We start from the raw sequence: 22,148 nt of genomic DNA on the forward strand, positions 1-22,148 counted from the left end.
GTTCATCAATTCAATCATAATGCACGACTAGAGTAGGTATGCTTCATTCAGCATTTCTGAAAATCATCACTTAAATTCTCTTTACTTACTTAGGAAATTTAGATATGCTTTTGTTTCTTCTAAATTATAGCTCGTGCTGTGTTACAAGTAATCTGTACTTCAAGAAGGATTAGCCTTAAAAAGATGCAAACCAAGGCCAGTTTCATTAACATCAAAATACCATTTGGAGAATAGATTTGAAATGTGAAAATACCTCTTAAAAATGTATGCTTTTCCAATTTTTTATTTGCTCTAATTGTAACACTTAGCGTTTTTATTATTATTATTATTATTATTTTTAATACATGAAGATGTAATTTAAGGAATACAATGTGCTGGGACAAACTGATACACAATTGCAGACATGAATCAACTGACAGTTCCCTAAGAGTGGGGAATGCCAGGAACATGGACAGAATTATCAAATCTGTTTGCTGTGTGTGAGCTATAAAATACTGTTTAAGAAAGATCATCTAATGCAGTTTCATTTGCGTGAATCCTCTAGAAGTAAGAGCACAAACTTAATATGAGTGTATTATAGATAAAAATAGTTTATCTTCTTTTGAAAATCTGATAATTTTTACTTCTGTTTACAGGAGCAAGACAGCAGCCTTTACAGATGTCAGGATTAGGACCATGAATGAAGTCATAAGTGGTATGAAGATAATAAAGATGTATGCGTGGGAAAAATCATTTGCGGAACTTGTGAGTGGTTTGAGAAGGTAATCCTGAAGAGATACAGTTTGGTATGTGATCTGTATCTGCTTCCATTTTTTACATGTCAGTAGGTGCATTATTTTGTACTTTAAAGTGATGTTTATTTGAACTTCATTGGCTTTTTTAGTCTTCTATAGCAAGAATGAAGGATTGAAAATATATATTCCGAGAGGACAGAAGAAGTAAGAAATCATTTGATATTTGTAAACTACATATATTTTTTATTTTCTTTTACAGTTGTGCTTAAAAATGGCAACTGATAAATAAAGTAATTGAACAGGTTCATCCTCACAGCCCTCTAAGCTAGTAGAATGAGACCAGTAAGCAGACATTTCTCTTTTGAGAAATATGTGGTATCTGACTGTCCTAAATGAATGGCATCCTCAGATACTACTCTTCTTCACTTTTTGCCTTTTGAAGTATTGCTCCAACCACCTGGAAGGGGTGGAAGACAGAATGATAGCAGTTCAGAATTGCTCTGGTTGTGCAGCATTGTTTCTTTGTAGAGATCTGTCAGCATCTGATTAAAACTTAACTCATAAATTTGTTTTTCAACACTACTTTCTATTCTTGACAGGAATGCAGGTGCACATTTCCTAGCACTTAGTTTTCATGCAGTGTTTTTCTTCAGCATATCAGTAGAAGGTTATTAACCTGCCATAGATTCTCTATTACTTTTTTATCTGTCATTATCTATTTATTTATTTGGCATTCCTTTTTTTTTTTTTATATAGCATTTTTTTCCCTTCCATATGCAAGTTTTCAAATGTGCTAATGTTCCCCAAGATATTTCTTCCCATACACATACTGCAGTACTAAAGAATATAGGATCCTATGCTGACCAAGTTGTCTCAATTGATTGAAGGTTTCAGTGTCTTGCATGGAGCCAGAGAGGGTATTTCCTTATTGAAAACTTCCTCAGTGGGTGCATTCACATCACAACGGTCAGCACCTCATTAAGATTAGTGGTTTCCTATCCAGTGGTGGAGTGAAATAAACTCTTCCAAAACACGTCTTGAGCCCCCTTTCACTGTGCTGTGAAAAAGTTAGAAGTTAGAAATTTTAAATTCAGCCCATTTGTTGCTCAGTGTTTCCACAGTGGCCCTGAAAAGTTAAGATGACATTTGAACTTCTCTGCTGTCTTTTTTCCTGTGGCTGTTGGTGTTAGTTTCCTTTGAAATAACTCTCTTCCATAGACAGTGTGGTATATAATATAAAGCCTATGGGTAGATTGTAATTTATCAGATATTTATGGAGAATAGCACAGAGAACTTGTTAATTATCCACAGATAGTGAGAAGATTATTAGAATGTGGGAAAAAATTTTCATCCAGAAGTAATTAAATTAGACCCAGTTCAAATAGTTTACGTACAAGTGTTCTTTCGCTGTCCTTTGGAGGAGGTCTGAAATTGTGAGCCTTTAAGCTGGGAAAATGTCTTTGAAATGCTTTGAAAGTCTGTCAGTTCAGCCAATTTGGCAAGTATAGTGGGAAAGTTGCTTAACTAGTTTTCCAGTAGTAGATCCTGCATCTTTGTCTTCATAAGTGAGGACCTAATGTATTTCAAGCGGTGTGATCATGACTCGACTTTCTCATCTTTGCATATAGTTTCCAGTAGAAAGTAATCACAATGATCAAGTTTTTAACTGAGAATTGCTGGAATATTTAGGAAGATAAGTTAGGAATTGTTTTAGTAAAATTCCATGTTATTTCAAGCAGATAAAAGTATATATGTGGGGAAGAAGCAAATTATTTTGTCTCTTTTGATAAAGAAAACCTCTTACTTTACCATGAATTTAAGCCTGATGGCAGTATCATTATAGCTAGTGCAGTAACATTTTGAGCACTGGACTTGAGGAGTCATTTAGAAATCAAAACTGAAATTTAACTAAAATGAAAACTGAAAACACGTGTTTTATCAGCTATTATGTTTCTGCAAGGAGACTTCTGTGTCTGTGCCGTACATCACGTACTGTTTAGCTGAGGGACTATTTGCCAGGACAACTGGCCTTGCAAACCAGAATTCTCTTAATTATGAACCAGAACTCCTGGAGCAGAAGAAACCAGGAGCAGGGTCCAAAGTGAAAGGATTTAGACTGAGATCAAAGGAAATTCTGCAAATCCCGTGATCCAGCTTGAGGAACAGCAGCTGATTGATGGTCCACAGATGGACTCTTAAAAGTTATGGAAGTTGCCCTATTTTTCTGGTTGTGGAGGATGTGTTGATCTTGTCAAGAGTTTGTGAATAAACTCAGCTTTTTTTGTGTTGAAAGGATAAGGACCTGCTTGATCCTTGACCGTTAGACAGATTTCTTTTCTTTTTTTCTCTTGTACACCATCCAGAAATAATCAAAGCAGGTTAGAATGGGAATTGAGATGATAGTTTGACCGAAAAAGGAAAGAAGAGTATTTTTGTTTTCTGTCTCTGAAAGATTCTTCTTTTTCCTATAGCTATGAAGACACTACATATCTTAACTTTTTATTTTCCTCAATTCCTAAGACTTTTAAATTTTATTTTCCATGTACCCTGCTTTCTTTACAGTTACTTTTGAGTACGGTTCTTTACATATGAGTTGGGGTGGTGCAAGGGGAGGAGAAAGGATATACAAGTATAATCCTGAGAATGGAATCTCCCTCACGCTATTGTTGAGGGCACCTGTGATGGAAAGGATTGATGTGAATACTTATATTTTGCATTTTTAGGAAGGAGATTGCCATGGTTTTGAAAAGCTCCTACCTTCGAGGATTGAACTTAGCCTCTTTCTTTGTGGCAAGCAAAATAACAGTGTTCATGACTTTCATGGCATATGTACTACTTGGCAATGTTATCTCTGCAAGTCGGGTGTTTGTTGCAGTGTCCCTGTATGGCGCAGTCAGACTGACAGTAACTCTGTTCTTCCCTTCGGCTGTTGAGAGAGTATCCGAGGCAGTGGTTAGCATACGGCGAATCAAGGTATGATTACTGGTGTGAGTGGTTTGGTTTCACTGGTGAAAAAATATTAGATTGGGGTAAATAGAAATGCTATACATGTAATTATATGGCTTTACTGAGTGTCACTATGCCATTTAATAATGAAGGTACCTAAAAATGTCTTTCTTCGTATGCCTGAGTGTAATAAAACTTTTTTTGATGAATTTGCTAATTGTACTAAGTCCACGTGGAAACTATGTATTAAACAGAAAAAATCTGCTCTTCAAAGAAGTATTTTGTGAAAGGTGATGCAGATGGAGTTAGAAAAGCATAATGTGAGAAAATCACTACCCAACAAAATTGTAGTCCATAACATTTCTTATTACTGTTTAAACTAGACTACAGGAGGAAAGAAAGAGAAATGCTTGGGATGCTGGATGTTGCACAACGTCTTTTCAGTGCTTACATGTACCTTGTGTTCAGCTCCCGCACAGTGCTCTTTCAAGTGATCATTCTAGTTATGCAGGTTGAGAAACATGAGTGAAAGTCTAAACAAGATGCCTTAAGAACAAGACACAAAGGCATTTGAGCAGATAGTGGCAATCTTTTTTTCTCGTGTCTTCTTTTCCAGTATATCCTACAAGACAAAAGATTTTGCTCCTGAGAGCTGGCTTCAGTTTTTCTGCACTTAGGATTCTGTAGAATGCTTTTTCAAAACTAGCTCCAGAATGAAGATTCACTGGAATGGACAAATAATTGTCCTGATGAATCTTTAGCATCCCTGATGCAGACACCAACTTTCTAGCTTCCATTTCCAAAGCTACAAACTGAGTTAGGCATTCTGCTACTGATGACAAGATGCTTTGTAACTAAAGATGTGTTACTGAAATACAAGTAAGTAGAAAGGAATTAGGAAGAGAGACTCAGAATACAGGGGGGAAAAAAGGATGAGGATGATGGCTAAAGGATGGGCAAAACTGAAAAGAATTGTTTTGCTTTTTAAGAAGTTACTTTCTCCATAAGCTTTATAGAACAAGTGAGTTTTCAGTGCTGATCATAAATATGCTCGGTTGGAGACAAGAAAGCAGGAGATACCATGCTTCAGGTGAAAATAGTATAGTTGGATGGGAAGTATTTGCTGTTCCTCTGTATTCATGCATAAATACATGAGAACTGTGTGGCAGAAGGTCTTCGTTTTTTTTCTTTTTTTTCCTTTAAGCTGTCATGTCCCCTCACCTTAGCTATACAGCTGCATCTCTCCTTGAAGCTCGTGCTTTTGAGCAATGGCTCACGGTCCCATTGTGAAACAAAGTGAGAACAGTTGTTTTCCAGAGGGCTATTTTGACAGAGACTGTGGAAGGAGGGTAAAAATTATCTTAGTACAAAAGATGGAGGTTTTCTTCTCAAGGACATGGTCCTATCTCAAGCTGATGTTTGTTTCTCAGCATCCTGTGGATACTAGCAGTTTTATTTTTCTCTGCAAGGAAGATTATTAGGTATAAAAGTAACAAAGGACTGTTTTGAGAGATCTTAAGTCCTTAAGGCTTAAGTTATTCTGCTTTTGAAAACTTTATTCATAGTGTTGATTTTCTGCACTCATCCTCTGCTATGTAAAACTCCTGGTGTTAGCCCTGTAATTTTTTTCTTGTTCTGTACTGCTTTTCTTTAAAATCTTCCATGTGTGGTACTGTTACATTTTTTATTTAAATGGCTAGCTAGCATTTATAGCTGATTTGAATGCTGCTGCTAGAAAAGTAATTCCCGGTAAGAGCTGAAGCAGGAGACTGATTCCTTGCTAATAACCCTCTGAAATCTGGGCCATTATCTAAACGCAAATCATATTTCAAAGGTTTTTTTCTTATGTCACATGCTGCAATATGGATTTAGGTATGTTTGGAATTTCTTTCTGACTTCCACCGTCATCTCCCAGATTCTCTCTCAGACCTGCCATTTGCACCTGCCTGTCTAAAACGAGACTCAGCAATACTCACCTGGCTGGAGATCTCAGACTTCTATTGACTTGCACTTTTGCCTTTTGGTGGAGATGTATGTGTGCGTTGAATTTGGAGATTACTGCATGAAATGCTTTGGCTTCTCACAGCTCTCTTAAAAATGATGCTGAATTTTCAGCAAGGTCCCTTGCGCTTGCTAACATGTAGAAGTGCTGTTCTCATTCTCAGAGCTGTCTGTCAGCTCTGTTTTGTTTCTTCCTGGTTCCTGACTTCTGTAAGTCTTCAGCACCAGTCTCATGTCTGCAGACTGTTAGCTCAGTACTTGTTAGCTACACTTGACATTTCTAAGGTATTGTCTGCTAGAGACCTATTTAAGGTCTTCATAGTCAGCAGTTCAAGTCATGATAGTTTTTCTGTGTTTTATTTTAAACTTGTGGTAACTTTTACCCATGAATTTGCCTTTTTCCTTTCAAAGCGTGTTTGAGCTATTTATGATCTAGCATCTAGGCAAGGAAAGTAAGAAAGCAATGGAACAATAAGGGGTTGCAGTTAAGGTTTCATCTCTTCTTCATGGGAAGAGGAAATCAAACAATTATAAGGTTTGTCAGGACTGATTGTCAAGTTCTGTTTGCTTCAGGAATTTTCTGTTTGCCCAGCAGGTTGCTGTTAAGAGTCCCACAGTACTGCTATGTAATGAAATCTGCGCTTCCGAGTGATCTCTGGGATGATCAGCTAGTTAGAGGTGCATTGCTTGAATGAGTTGTGCATTGCTTTGGAAATACTATTCTTTCATGAGTGTGTGTACTTTGTCCATCAACTATGTTTTGTATGCTGCTTGCAAAAGCATATTCTTGGGTTTCTTTCCAGTCTCACATTAGGCAGTATCCTGTTCTTTTCTTTTATTGCAGAACTTCCTGATACTTGATGAGGTCTCACATTTCAAACCACAACTGCATGATAATAATGAGAATGTCATTCTTCATGTTCAGGATTTGACTTGCTACTGGGATAAGGTAAATTTACTTTTAATAAATGTTAAGAGTATACTTGTGCTGTAGGCAATGTAAGCCTAAAAATCACAATGTCTATGCATAGTGTGCTCTTGTTTTGTATTCCATCATTTGTGTTGGAGAAACCTTTTAGCATGTTAGACTAACTCTGCTGAATAGTATTAAACAGTATCAAATGCATCTTAAAAGTACCTATGCTTGAATTTATACTAACTAAAAACCTGTACGTTAATTCTGAAAATGTCTTGTTATTAAACAGGATTATAATGCAGCTTAGATATTCAAATTGGAATTAAAGACAGTCAGCACGTTAAAGCAGGCCTTAGCATATGTGTTCTTGTTTTTTTTGCAATGAACTGAATGTTGATCAGTGCTTTAGTCTAGAACTAGTACGGTATTATACTTCCCATAGCAGGTTTGAAAGCTTTAGACTAGTCTACCAGTCTTTGTTACTCTGTGTATTTTAACTGAGAATGTTCAGTTACAAATTGTTCTTTACTTAAAATGCATCACACTCGCCAAAATGATGCTTAACAATCTATAGGAAATGGTTGCACAGTATTCCCATAAAACACCTTCAGGTTTTTCCTGAGTTATTTATATTATGTAAAGCTGGGTAGCGTGACTGGAATTACTGGTTTCCTTTCTGTTTAAAAAAGAAAACAAAACTCCTAATTTAACTTTTATTTTGATATTTAATTGAAATGTGCATGGGAGAAGAACAGTTCTCCCAGAAATTTAAAAGCAGCTCGGAATATTTCTCTCACATACTCTTATAATAATGCAAATTAATTTTATACAGTTGCTACCTGAAAAGATGGTGAGTTCTGTGAGAGAGGATTTATAAAAGGAATAATAAAAGTATGCTGTACTTTGTCATGTAAGCAACTTAGCTTGCTACCCGCTGTTTCTCATGACTGGTTGGATCTATGTATAACAACTGTACGGCTGAATGATGATTTTTTTGTTTAGTTGTTTTTAAGGATTATGAGCCAAAGTAGATACTTAAGGAAAAAAAACAAACAAACCCAAACACACCCCACAAATCCAAAATCACTGGAAGTAAAAAAGGGATTATTAGATAGACTCTTAGGAAAACAACTTAACATGGTGTATTACAGTTTATCAAAAGATAAACAAAACCAATTAATTCACGGTCACACTCTTGTTTTACTGAGGCAAGGCTTATCTGAGTTCCACAGGCTAGTCTGATAGCAGCATGGAACTAGAGATTCTTCAATACGAGGTTTTTCATGATGTGTCTTTAATTTCTGGAACAGCCTGTCTGTTCTACTGAAAAACTTAAAATTTAAAATTCAAGAATTTGAACAGTGGCCAAGTTTGTCCCTTGTCATTTTAGTCACTTAAATGAGGAGCCTAAGCAGCATAATACTTCTATACAATGAATTATCTCTGTAGATGGGATGAATTACTACTTCTATTTGGATATGGGATATAATGTCTGCCCACGCTCACCTAAGGAGTTGCTACCACTGAAAGGATCAGTCCCGTGTCCTTCTACCATACTGCTTTGTTCTTTGTGCCATGTTCTAGCATTAATGCTTGTATGTGTGACCCCATGGTGAGACAGTCCACAGGGATAAAGCAGTAGAAAATGAATCACTTTTTATGTGATTTGTTCTTTGAAAGCTGAGTCCCATGAAAAACCTATCCACAAAGCTAGGAAAGAAGAAGCGGCAGCAGAAGGAAAATGACAGGCACAAATACTTACCAGGGTCCAAGGGAGTTGAGACATTTGGTGGCAATTAGCTGTCAGATGAACTTATGCATAACATCAGTCTGTGCTCTAATTTAAAGTGCCGCAGTGCCTAAAAATGGGGCAAACTGTCTTTAATTATAAATAATGGTGTTTTTCAAGAATAGCATGCTCTTGAGGTAGTAGTAGGACAAGGGGGAATGGTTTTAAACTAAGACAAGGGTGGTTTAGATTAGACATTAAGAGAGAATTTTTCACTCAGAGCGTGGTGACACACTGAAACAGGTTGCCCAAGGAGGTTGTGGATGCCCCATCCCTGGAGGTATTCAAGACCAGGCTGGATGTGGCTCTTGGCAGCCTGGTCTGGTTGTTGGTTGACCCTACACATAGCAGGGGGGCTGAAACTAGATGATCATTGTGGTTCTTTTCTAGGCCATTCTGTGATTCTACGATTCTATGAGATACATGTGGTCATTCTTTTTGCTTTCGTTACTAGTTTTGTGTAGGGTCCATGATATCTTAAATAACACTTGAGTGTCTAATATTTGGATAATTATTTTTAAGATTTTTTTTTTTTTAATTTCTTCAATGATTTAGGCTCTTATGATGTTTTGTTTTGAAAACCTGGGCAAGAATCTTTTGTAATTTCAGAAACATGACTTCAAGACCTCATTACAGTCATCAAGAGGTCTGTGGTAGGGCTGGTGTGGGGGAAAACTTATTTACTTTTCTGTAAAGATTAATTGATTTAATAACAGATATTTTCTCATCCTAAAAACTTTGCATTAAAAAAAATGCATTTTCTTTCATAAACTGGTGGGGCCCTCCAGACCTTAACTCCAATTTAGTACCTGAACAGGGTACTCTGGACCGAGAAATCAAATCAATAGCAGAATTGAGAAAAGAGCAGCATTGCTGCCATCTTATGGAGATAAACGATAGCAACAGAGTGGTTTTGGAATGTTACACAGCACAGGCAACTTTGGATTCTTATGCTGTGGCTGATTTAATGCAAAACTCATGGTTGTTTTGTGAGATAGCAAATCCGATAGGATGTGTGCTACTGGGCTTTAAGGGCTTTCCTGTTTCATCAACATGAGGAGGCACATGCATGTCAGCCTAGTTCTCCCAGTACTCACAGATATGAGCGAATACCTCTCATAACCTCAACCATACTTTTCCCAGATCATTTAAAAGAGCTAGTTGCAAGCTTCCCCTGTTGGCAGTTTCAAAATTTAGTCACAGGGCAGCTTGATTGCTTTTATTTTACTGTCTGCATTTTAGTGTCAGTTGTACTTAGTACAGTCTAAGATGGATATAAGGGCAGGTCCTGTTACAAGGATGCTTTGCTTTAATGAGAGGGAACTGTTATTAAATACATGAAGATCCTTTATTTTCATAAAAAATAGGGGAAATGAAGTGGAGGTGCCACTTGGTATGTCAGTAATCAGCTGCATAGCATGGATGGGGATGGATGAGGAGCCAACTTATGGGTTGTTTATGGGTTTAAATTAAAAGTAGTGTATGGCCACGTGACATAATAGTGTCAGATATTGGAACTAGGTGGTATTTAAGGTCTTTTCCAACCCTAGCTCCCAGGATATGGAGAAGGCTGAGATACTCAACAACTTTTTTGCCTCAGTCTTTACCATCACGTGTTCTAGAGACGCTGTCCAGGTCTCAGAAGTGAAACGCAGGGACTGGAGAACGAAGAACCATACACTGTAGGAAAAAGTCGTGTTCAAGACCATCTGAGGAACCTGAGGTCCATGAAGCCTGCTGAGGTGCATCTGAGGGTATTGGGGAAGCTTATGGATGGAGTTGCTAAGCCACTATCCATCATATTTCAGAAACTGTGACAGTCTGCACTAACTGGGAAAGGAGAAACAAAACCTCGTTTTTTAAAGGGGAACAAAGAAGGGAGACCCAGAGAACTACAATCCAGTTAGTATCCCTTCTATGCCCTGCAAGATCATAGAACAAATTCTACTGAAAATTGTGCTAAGGCACTTGGAAAACAGAGGCCATTGATGACAGCATTGGTGGGTAAGGGAGAAGCAACTGATGTTAACTACCTGTAGTTGTGTGAAGCCTTTGACATCTATTGACATCATATTGACAACATGACATCTTTGTCAATAAATTTGAGAGATGTGGATTTGATGGATGGACCATTTAGTGTATAAGGAATTGAATAAATTGTTGCAATGAAAGTGTTGTGATCAACGGCTCAATGTCCTGGTGGAGACCATCAATGAGTGCTGTTCCTCAGGGAATTAGACCAGTGCTATTGGTCTGTCAACATCTTTGCTGATGACATAGACAAGGGCACTGTGTGTCCCCCTCAGCAGGTGTATGAATGACACCGAACTGTGTGGTGAAGTTGACATGTTGGAAAAAAGGGACTGCCATCCAGAGAGACAGAGGTGAGCCTGTGTGAACTTCATGAAGTTCAGCAAGGCTGTGTGCAAGGTCCTGCACCTTACAGACTGGGTAGAAAATGGATTGGGAAGCAGTCCTGAGGTGAAGGAGTTGAGGGTGTTGATGTAGAACTTAGCGTGAGCTGCCAATGGGTACTTGTAGTCCTAAGCTGCATCAGAAGAAGTCTGACCATCAGGTGAATGAGTTTCTTGCTGTACTTCTGCTCTTGTGAGATTCCATCTGGATTACTCCGTTCAGCTCTAGGGCCCAGAGCAGAAGGAGAACATGGAACTGTTCCTTCTCCTCCAGAGGAGGCCATGAGGATAGTCAGAGGGTTTGGAGACCTTTCCTATGACAGACAGGCTAAGAGAACTGGAGTTGTTAGCCTGGAGAAAACTCCAGCAAGCCCTCATTGTGGTCTTTCAGTACTTGAAGGAGGCCTACAGGAAAGCTGGGGAAGCAACTGTTTTATCAGTGCAGAAGAAGCACTCTAGGAGGTTTCTGGAGTATATATATATGGAGGATAACTTTCTGACGCAGCTGGTGAAAGAGCTGATGAGAGGAGCTGCTCCACTTGACCTGCTGTTTGCTAACAGAGTAGGTCTGGTGGGAGATGTGGAGGTCAGGGGCTGTCTTGGACAGAGTGACCATGAAATGATAGAGTTCTCGATTCTTGGTGGAACCAGGAGGGGGAACAGCAAAACTGCTACCTTGGATTTCCCAAGGGCGGACTTTGAATTAGTCAAAAGGCTAGTAGGGGGAATCCCCTGCGTATCAGTCTTAGAGAGAAAAGGGGTCCAAGATGGCTGGTTGCTCTTCAAGAAGGAAGTCTTAAAGGCGCTGGCTGTCCCCCTGAGCCTCAGAATGAGCCAGCGGGGAAAGAGACCGGCGTGGATGAACAGGGAGCTATTCTTGAGGCTCCAGGAGAAAAAGAGAATCTACCTCTTGTGGAAAAAGGAACGGGTGACTCAGAAAGAGTACAGAGAAGTTGTTAAGATGTGTAGAGAGAAAATCAGAAAGGCAAAAGCCCAGCTTGAACTCAACCTGGCCGCTGGGGTTAAAAGGAACAAGAAACTCAACAATACAAAACAAATACATCAGCGGTTAGAGGAGGACTCAGGAGTATCTTCATTCTTTACTGGATGAGGCTGGGAATGTGACCACTGAGGATAAGGAAAAGGCAGAGGTTCTGAGTGCTTTATTTACGTCTGTCTTTAAAGGTCACACTAGTTATCCTCAGGATACTCCACTCTGTCACCTGGTAATCTCGACTGGAGTGCGGGCAGAACCCCCTGCGATTTGGGAGGATGCAGTCAGAGACTTACTACTCCAACCAGACTGCCACAAGTCCATGGGGCCGGATGGGATTCACCTGAGAGTGCTAAGGGAACTGGCAGAGGTGATAGCCGAGCCGCTTGCCATTATCTATCAGTGCTCTTTGTTGACTGGTCCAGAAGACTGAAGGCTTGCCAGTGTGACTCCCATCTACAAGAAGGGTTGTAAGGAGGATCTGGGGAACTACAGGCCTGTTAGCCTAACCTCAGTGCCAGGAAAGGTTATGGAGCAGATTGTCTTGAGGGAGATCACATAGCATGTGCAGGACAACTGGGGGATCAGGCCAGCATGGGTTCGTGAAGGGCAGGTTCTGCTTGACCAACCTGATCTCCTTCTATGATCTAGTGACCTGTCTGATAGACAAGGGAAAGGCTGTTGATGTAGTCTACTTAGACTTCAGCAAGGCCTTTGGCACTGTCTCCCACAGTATTCTCCTGCAGAAGCTGGCAACTCGTGGCTTGAACGGGTATGCTCTTGGCTGGATAAGGAACTGTCTGGAAGGCCGGGCCCAGAGAGTGGTAGTGCATGGAGCTAAATCCAGTTGGCAACCGGTCACGAGTAGTGTCCCCCAGGGGTTGATGCTGGGGCCTGTCCTGTTCACTATCTTTATGGTGACCTGGATGAGGGCACTGAGTGCACCCTCAGTAAGTTTGCAGATGACAAGTTAGCTGGAAGTGTCAATTTGCATGGGGGTAGCGAGGCCCTACAGAAGGATCTGGACAGGCTGGATAGCTGGGCTGAAGCCAACGGGATGAGTTTCAACATGGCCAAATGCCGGGTCCTACTCTTCAGCCACAACAACCCCAGGCAACGCTACAGGCTTGGGGCGGAGTGGCTGGAAGACAGCATAGAAGAAATGGATCTGGGGGTATTGATTGATGCTCAGCTGAACATGAGCCAGAAGTGTGCCCGAGTGGCCAAGAAGGCCAATGGCATCCTGGCTTGCATCAGGAACGGCGTTGCCAGCAGGAACAGGGAAGTGATTGTCCCCCTTTATTCAGCTCTGGTGAGGCCCCACCTCGAGTATTGTGTCCAGTTTTGGGCCCCTCACTGCAAGAAAGACATTGAGGCCCTGGAGCGGGTTCAAAGAAGAGTGACAAAGCAGGTGAGGGTCTGGAGCACAGGCCTTATGAGGAGTGGCTGAAGGAGCTAGGATTGTTCAGTCTGGAGAAGAGGAGGCTCAGGGGAGACCTTATAACTCTCTTACTTTTTATATGTCTCTGTAACTACCTGAAGGGAGGTTGTAGTGAGCTGGTGGTTGGCCTCTTCTCTCGTGTAACTAGTGATAGAACTAGAGGGAATGGTTTCAAGCTGTGCCAGGGGAGATGATCTTGATGATCTTGAAGGTTCTTTTCCAACCTTGGTGATTCTGTGATCAGGGTGTATAGTGATAGGACAAGGGGGAATGGCTATAAACTAAAAGTAGATTTAGACTAGGAAGAAATTCTTCACATTGAGGGTGGAACAGGCTGCCCAGAAAAGCTGTGGATGCCACATCCTTGGAGGCATTCAAAGCCCGGTTTGGATGGGACCCTGGGCAGCTTGATCTTTCAGCCTCCTTCCAACCCAATAAGTCTATTCCGTGATTTTTACAATTATACATTGGTAAAAAAGGTGCAATATATAAGCTCTTACCAGTAGTATGACATAACAAATAGGTGTACTGTTGAACACAGAATTCCAGGTCATATATTTTTACTCAAATAACCCAAATCATTGTCTGCCAAAGGCTTCCAAGTTGCATGAGATGAAGCTATGTAAAAGCAAACAGTACTCTTCTGTTTTGACTTTTGATAGTCAGGCCTTGGTGAGAGCAAGCAGTCATAGCTTCCCAGGTTTTGAGAAAGCTTCAGACCCTCTCTCTTAAAACATATGCCTGTCTGCGTAGTGAAGCTGAATGTGCAGGGCTGGAGCTGTGAATGCTATGGAGATGGCCAGCTAAGACCTCCTGTTTTCAAGGCTACTGTCTCAGCTCTGTGCTGAGCAACAGCTTGGAGATGTGGGCTGGGAAGAAGTGCTGCTGCTGCTATTGCCTTTAGGTTCCTCGTTCCTTGAATGCAATTTTGTGTGTTAGTCATTTTGGATTAGAGATTGGTGTCTGTCAGAGGTGTTTGTGAATTACTGAAGAGGCAAACCACATGTCTTAAAATATGGTTGTCACATGGTTTGCTAACTTACAGTCATTTAAATGCATTATCCTCTGTTTCTAAGAGCTGTTTTGATGATATATATTTCATGACTGATGAGGCGTGACTTTTTCTTATATCCACAGAGTTTAGAAAGCCCAGCACTCCAACAGCTTTCATTTACCGTCAGACAAGGGGAATTACTGGCTGTGATCGGTCCTGTGGGAGCTGGAAAAGTAAGTCCATTCTGTGAGGTTTTTTAGTCTGTTAACATGGCTAAAAGCTTGAAATTGTAAAGATCTTTTGTGTGTAGCAGTATGCATTACATCAGGGTGCTGTCATTCAAGAAAGGCAGATGTCCTGTGGGTGGGGAAGAAAGTGTTCAAAGTTGGACTGTACTTTGCATTTTGCTTCTGGACTGCATGCAAAGGGTACTTGTGCATTTAGACTGACAGTACTTTGGGTGGCAGAGTGAAATAGGCCACCATGCCAAAAAACACTACTCAAGCTCAGTGATGTTTTGAATGCAATCAGACTTCTGAATTTTTGTTTTATGATGTTTTTCAGTCTTCACTCCTAAGCGCTGTGCTTGGTGAGCTGCCTAAGGAGAAAGGTTTGATAAATGTTTCTGGAAGAATTGCCTATGTTTCTCAGCAGCCTTGGGTGTTTTCTGGTACTGTAAGAAGTAACATACTGTTTGACAAGGAGTATGAGAGAGAAAAATACGAAAAAGTTTTAAAAGTCTGTGCTCTCAAAAAGGTATGATTTTCTTTTTGTGTCTTTTACTTTCACCATTAATGTTCTTGCAGGCTAGTGTTACGTGCTGCATTATATAATATATAGAATTGATTTTTATCTGTACTATGGGAAATAAATTCTTAATAGAGACGCAGGCATTATTTTTGACATCCACATGTAAGCACATTCATATAATTCCTAAAACTTTCACTAGAGGGAGATGTAGTTTATGTGAAGCTCAAACAAATTTGGAAAAAAGCTGTTCCCAGATGTTTAATTTTATGAACGTGTTCATCAGTATTACAGTAGATATGTGCGTAGATTTAACAAAATGTGAAAAAACAAATGATCAAACTAGCACTATTTATGACTTTTATTTTATAAATATCCTTTATGACTTTAAAAAAAAAAAAAGTAGATTATGCATTGGTAACAGCTATCAAAAGAACCTTAGTGGTATATATTGGATAACTTGCTGAGCCCAAGTAGTTTTATGAAAAAATATTTTTGAAAGGTCTGTGTGTAAAGGAGTTTGTGACATGAGATATAGAAGAGGATTAAGCCAGATTTGTCAAAAAACAGACATTTTGCTTGGCAGCTAAAAAGGTTTTATGCAGCATGTTATGATATTCCTGTCAGCAGCAACACAGGTGAAAAGCAGATGGTTACTGTGATGAAATTTTTTTGCAAGGCTTTTACACATAGTCGGTTGAGTTTTACTATCTTCTGCTGATACTCAGTCATAGGCTGTTGTCTAAACTTAAGGTTTCATTGACTTAAAAAGATGGCACACTGTGTTTAAAAAAACCACAGTATTTGATAGTAGATATGTTTTCATTATTTTGTTTCAAATGTGTGTATCGTATAAAAGCTTTGAATATGTTTTATACCTTAATATAAAACTTATGTATTCATTTGAGGAAATACAGTATTATGAGATGGAGCACTGTGCATTTTATTCTAACTTAGTAGTCTACAGTCCTATAAGTTAACCAATTTTTTGTAATGAATGGTGTGGTTATTTCTTTTTTAATAAATTGTAGTGAAAATAAATGTAATTCTTAGTGATAATGATAAATGGAAAATAATCTATTGATAGAAGCTAGTTCGGTTTTATTTATTGTGACAGTTCATTTTGTTAAATAATGAATTTACTATTATACTTAATTTTTATTTTAGACTAGTCTGAATCACCAGCAAGTATTCCATATAACAATAAGAATGGTTGTGTGCTTTCCTTTGGCAAAACTTGTTGTAAAACAAATCTTTAAGACCTCACCTATTTTTCCTGCTTTCTTAATAATCTTTTGCTGAAGGTACAAACTAAGAAATTAATTGTAGATATTTAATCCAGTATAATCCTTGTTTTTTAATGTAGAGTAATACATTAAACAATACTATGGAAATAGGAGAATGTTATCTTGAAATAGGCTTATTTTTGAGGTTGAAATGATTTATTTTAATTGCTTTCTGCCTGTTATTTATGTTCACAGGACTTGGACTTACTAGCAAACGGTGACCTAACAGTTATAGGAGATCGTGGAGCTACGCTGAGTGGGGGACAGAAGGCCCGTGTAAATCTGGCCAGGTTAGCATTTTTGTTGTTTCTAAAATATATATATGTTGACAGACATTAGTAACTAAAAGTAAATGAATGGAAAACTTTGTGACACTGGCTTTTCTTTAAACCTTATAGAGCTGTATATCAGGATGCAGATATCTATCTTTTGGATGATCCACTGAGTGCAGTAGATTCTGAAGTTGGAAGACATTTGTTTGAAAAGTAGGTTATTGCTATATTTTTATTTAAAATACAATTGTTGTCTTTCAATTTCCTATAGAGAAACTTGAAAAAGCACTTTTGGGTAGATGGTTCACAATATTTAATGCATTCGCTTTCTGCATTTATTTTTCTTCTCTTTTACACATTTGTAAGAGCTGTGACTCTTTCCTGCCTTTTTTCTCTTTGTTTTTAAAAGCTTTGGAATACTCTGGTTTGAAGATATTAGAATCATTCCTAAGGGAATCTGTGCTGTTTTCTTGAGGAGAATGACAGATTTTACATCAGTATTGATCAGTGCTGGGTTTTATGAATATTAGTACCAAGTGAAGAACAGTGTGGGCTAGGATTTTCAATCTCTCTTAGTTTTTATTGCAGCTTTATTTGTGGAGTAATTTATTAGCAGCTTTATTGGATTGATAGACACTCCAAGCAGCTGAAGAAAAGGCCAGAACTCTTACAGTCTTGAGTAGTTGAATTGAAATTTCCCTTTGAAGAAACAGGGAATGATAGCCTGCAGACCAGACTGTGGATAGCAAAAGTAGAGGAGAAGAGAATGTATAAGCTTAACATAAAAAAGAAGAGAGGTTAGACCTTCTATTTCTGAAGAGATAGGACAGTCTTCATTAAAAATCAGGTTCCCTTCTCAATGAGCTTTCTCTTCTCTGTCTCTCTTCTTTCAGACTGCCTAATCTACAGCACACTGATACTATAAGAATAATTCATTTTATTTCCAGCCAGTGTTTTGTCCTTGCTTTTTCATAACCTACTTCTCTCCCTGTCAAACAGAATTCATTAGAAGTGTAAGGAAAAGCTTCCAGTGATTGAGTTCACTTGGCTTTAGTCGAAGCCTAAGTGAAAGCATTTTCCAAAGCATATGTACCTCCCTTGAATTCCACACTCAAACTACTTAAATTTGCTTTTACTTTTGTTCCCTCCTCCTCACCCCTAGGCAATTGTAGAAACTTGTATTGAAGAAATGATCACAGAATTTCCATTGACCAACAATATATGCATCCTTTTTTCCCAAGCGAGGAAGCTTTTAGCATCCAAATTTGAAAATTGTACATCCCATTTATGTTTATGGTTTTGAATGTGGAGATCTCCTTAAAACCTCATCAATGTTTTATCGATTTCTTGAAATGGTTACATTTTCTTTCTGTGAACAGGTATGAATTTAGACTTTTATGCTGCGTAGACTTTATATTTGTTATTGTATGCATGTTCATTTTCACCTGCTGCAGCTGATACATGGTCTTCATTACTTCTGTATCTTATGTACTCTGTAAAATTCCTCTTACACCTGTTGCAGCTATCTAAGATTTAGCCACTGCTTCTCTGTTTTTGCACAAGGTCACTTGACAGTTTCAGCTTCTGAAACTGTCTGTGCCTTAGTTTGGAAAGCACACATGCCTATGTTGTCAGTCTTTCTCTTTTTTTAGGTCTGAAGGTTTATTCGCTGAGGGGAAAATGGAAGTATAGAAGTGCCTTAGGTGGAAGTTTGAGTTGCCTCTTTGATTTATTCTGTGTTTTATGAGAGCTTTGATATAGAGTCTCTATATGTTGCTGCAGAACTGGAAATCTGGATTTTTGTATGTGCTCTGCTAGCATTAAGTTTTGCTGATAAATGGAGATGTGAAGATATAAGGAGATGACCTCAGAGAATGTGAAACTTGGAAAACTGGCTGTGGTTCTTCCTAGCAGCATGAATTTTCATTTACCTCTTCCTCTTGAGCTCTGGATTAATTTGAGCTAGGTAGATAAAGTACAATAAAACTGTTTCGTGGGGAAAACAGTCTGTGTGGAGTAGCAGTGGCAAAGAAAACTGAAATGTGTCTTTTCTAAAGATGTTAAATGAGGACTTTTTTAGATCAGAACCTGGATTCTGAGGCCCGCATGCCAGCTGTAAAAGGTGCTGGGTCAGCGGGGAGAGTTCAGTAGCTTTCTGTGAATAGTCTGGGCTTGTTTCTTAGTGCTTCCTGAACGGTGCTAGAAATCTAAAGAAGAGAGTGCTTGAGCAAGAACGATTTCTTAGAACATCGTGCTGAGGAATGTCTGAGATACCACTTCATACAAACTGCCCCCAGGAATCCAAACCGCACGGCGTAAAACAATGGGCTAGATGGAAGAAATAGGGGGTTGTTTAATGAGAATCTGAAATGGATATTGTTCAGTTCACTCGCTCTTTTTTTTTTTTCCTTTGTAATTTTATATTAAAGTTTAAATTTTTTTTTAGAAGTGCCTATGCTATTTGTTTACATCTAAAGATAGGTATGTTCCTAGTAATTCCCTGAAGCTGTAGAGGGCTGATTCATTACATTTGTTGCTTCTCTCTGTTCTGTTCAGTTGCTATGGTAAACAGCTTAAAATATATAAATTCTTTTCAAATGAGAAAGAATGCGAGTAGCACAGCTCCAGTGGAAAATAGTCCCTAATATTAATGAGGGCTTGTGTCTCTTAAAAATTTTTCCACAGTACAGACAAGTTGTTCTGTGGATGACAGAGTAGATAAAGTCAGTTTTTCAGTGAATTTCTCTGTCCCGATCAGATTCCTTGAGGCCTAATAAGATATAAATTGGATATTCCTTATTTTTGTGCTATTTGTTTTCTTTTTTTCTGGTGAATTCTCTGATAATTGCCAGTAGACCAGCATCAACCTTTTTATAAAAGGAGGTGCTGGTATAGTGCATGTGTGTATACACATATATACATATATACATACATAAATATGCATATATATATGTATATTTTTTTATTTACATATACTATACACATGATATCTTTTCACTAAGGGAATTCAGGAAACTTTAGACCTCTGGATTTTCCGCCAGGTTTGAAATGAAGGGTAAACATTGCAGATAGTGTGACACGTTTCCTTGTGTGACAAAGTTTGGAATAGCCTGTCGTGCTCTAAGAAAGGAATTCAATCATACTTGGGCCCCGAGAGATTTCCTGGTCTGCCTGTGCATCTTTGTAAACATATTTTAGTAATTGTATGGTTTCACATCTCCCTTCAACAGAAATTGTGTCCTATTGCCGATGCTGAGTTAAGGTATTTTAAGGGTCAGGTTTATATTTTATCACTGTGTTGAGACAAACAGACTTCTCTAGGTGTTGTTCTTCCCTTGTATCTTTTCTAGTGTGCCGGTCTCAGTTGATGATCAGCCTGATTTCTTTCAGTTCCTCCTTTGTACATATGGGAGTAGATTACAGGACAGTTTGAGAATATTTGGAAATCACACTTAAAATTGTAATGATGTTTGACAATAGTAGGTATAGATGTATCGTTCCTACTATCAAAGGGAGTTCTGCAGATTGTTTCGAATTTATGGTCAAGGTGTTTTGAATATAATGGTCACTTGTCTGTTCTTTCTGAATTTTGCCTTTAGAATTAGAAAAAATCTGCAAAAGAAGTCCTTTCATCTATCACAGTAATAACAATGAAACTTGAGCATATATTCAGGTGTTGGTACCAGGGGATGACAGCTTCCAGTAGGAACTCAGGTGACTTGTGGCATGTAGCTGGACAGTGGGTCGCTGAATAACTGTAGGTTGAAGTTGACCAGAGAGTGACCTGGCAACTTGGCCAGGTGTTCTGAAAGATAACGTTTCTTCTTTGCCATCTAATACAACTGAGAGTTGCTCTGCAAGAGAGGAAGAAGAGCAGGCATGATTTGTAGCAAATCATTTTGTAATTGCAGAAAAAGGTAAAGAAATGGTAAGCTGATGGCAAAGGAGAGCGGGAAATTCCATCATGCAAAATGGATGGATAAGACATCCTGAATTCCTTAGTGTATTCTTACCTAAGACCCAGAAGTGCTTGAAGGGAGGAAGAAAATTAAGTATGGAAAAACAATAAAAGAACTGTTTTAAAACTACATGTACAGATCTGATTATTTATTTAGTCTGTTTAAAGCAGTTTCACTTTTGGAGCCTGTAGGACTTTGTGAGTGCTTCCACTCTAGCATTCCTCAAAGTGAGGTACACTTGCAATTTCCCTGTAATGCTGAAGTTTTGAGGGAAGAGAACTCTTGTGGTCGTGTAGATTGGAAAGCAAGTGGAGTATGTGAGTTCTGCAAAACTAGCAAATAGAAGCTAGAAAGTCTTGCTGTAGAGAGGTTACAAGCAGAATTACTGTGTCAGAGGAACCAAGCAATGGTAACCCTGCCAAATGTACAAGGACGCTGTTCTGTAAACTTAAGAATTTTTCTCTGCTTCCCTTTATGCATAATGTCTGGAAATAGGAGATATCTCAAGGATATCTGTAAGGATTCCCACTTTGTGATTCACACCTGGTCCATGCTCGTCATTCCTCTGGTATGACTGCAGTGATGACAGCCCTAATGTAGTGCTGTTGCTCTTAGAAGTGTGTTAGTTATGCCTTTATGTTTGGATGATAAAATAGTAATTCCTTGAATTTCATTACATTTATTGTAGGTATTATGTTTAAAAGGTACGAATAGGTCATAGAAATGTTGTTTTTTTTTTAAATAAAATGAAAAGCATAAGTCTAGAATTATGTTGGGGTTTTCTGTGTGTGTACATTTTTGTTTTGTTTTGTTTGTCTTAAAATCGTACAATATATGCTTACAGACCCCCAATATACTTAAATGCCTTAGAGTTCTGTGGGTGAGATGGAGAAGAGTATTATGCATACCAGAATAAAAATGGACTTGGGGGGCTGTACAAGTTCATGGAGGAAAAGTTCCTGAGGAGCTACTTGAATGCAAAGATCTCTGACTCAGAAGGTCCATAGTATATGGAGTCTAGAAGCTAGAACTGTATAGTAAAGGAAATATCTTTATTTGCTTATATACCTCAACCAGCCATTCACTGCTGGCTGTTGTCTAGGTCAGGACAATGAATTTTATGGATCTTTATTTTGTGTCAGTGCAGTTGTCCTTATGCACTGTCACAGTGGAGACTGGGACTTGTCATGAGATTGAAATAAAGTATCTTAACAAGATAAGCATACAGATAGAAATGATGTAATATAAGTAGATGTGGTTTTGTGTATTTTTGGCAATTATGTCACTTTTTTCCTCTCCTGAAATTCTGTAAATTTAATAACGTACCAAAACAGCTGGAGAATTCATCTTAACCTTCTTAAATTTAAAGCAGAGAAAAGCACGTGTAGTAAGCAAATTAATATAACAAAGGCTTTACGCCTGTGAGCACTTCTGCATGTGCTTTAATTTAATTTCAATGGTTGTTTCCACTGAAACAGATGTAAGTATTAGAGTAAACTTAAACTTGTGTGTGAACTTGCAAAAAGAAGAGGCAGGAAGAATGTTAAGGAAGAAAGTCTAATCATTAAAGAAGAAACACTTCGCGGAGGTGAAAGAAAGCTGGTTCTTAGAGATAAAAACTTTAAAAAGATTAAAGAACAACATCTCTCAAAGTA

At 38.6% G+C, this 22,148-nt stretch overlaps 1 protein-coding gene across 1 annotated transcript in view; it reads left to right on the forward strand.

The window, feature by feature from the left end:
* Nucleotides 1–22,148, forward strand: part of LOC104909264 (multidrug resistance-associated protein 4-like) — a 51,828-nt gene that overhangs the window by 23,554 nt on the left and 6,126 nt on the right. Inside the window, exons 7-13 of the mRNA XM_031557823.1 lie at nt 636–761; nt 3,458–3,707; nt 6,526–6,630; nt 14,373–14,462; nt 14,794–14,985; nt 16,458–16,552; nt 16,661–16,747. Of these exons, the coding sequence (XP_031413683.1) occupies nt 636–761; nt 3,458–3,707; nt 6,526–6,630; nt 14,373–14,462; nt 14,794–14,985; nt 16,458–16,552; nt 16,661–16,747 (945 nt within the window). The remainder of the gene's footprint in view (nt 1–635; nt 762–3,457; nt 3,708–6,525; nt 6,631–14,372; nt 14,463–14,793; nt 14,986–16,457; nt 16,553–16,660; nt 16,748–22,148) is intronic.

This window comes from Meleagris gallopavo, chromosome 1 (assembly GCF_000146605.3).
Source record: "Meleagris gallopavo isolate NT-WF06-2002-E0010 breed Aviagen turkey brand Nicholas breeding stock chromosome 1, Turkey_5.1, whole genome shotgun sequence".
Taxonomy (NCBI): Eukaryota; Metazoa; Chordata; class Aves; order Galliformes; family Phasianidae; genus Meleagris; species Meleagris gallopavo.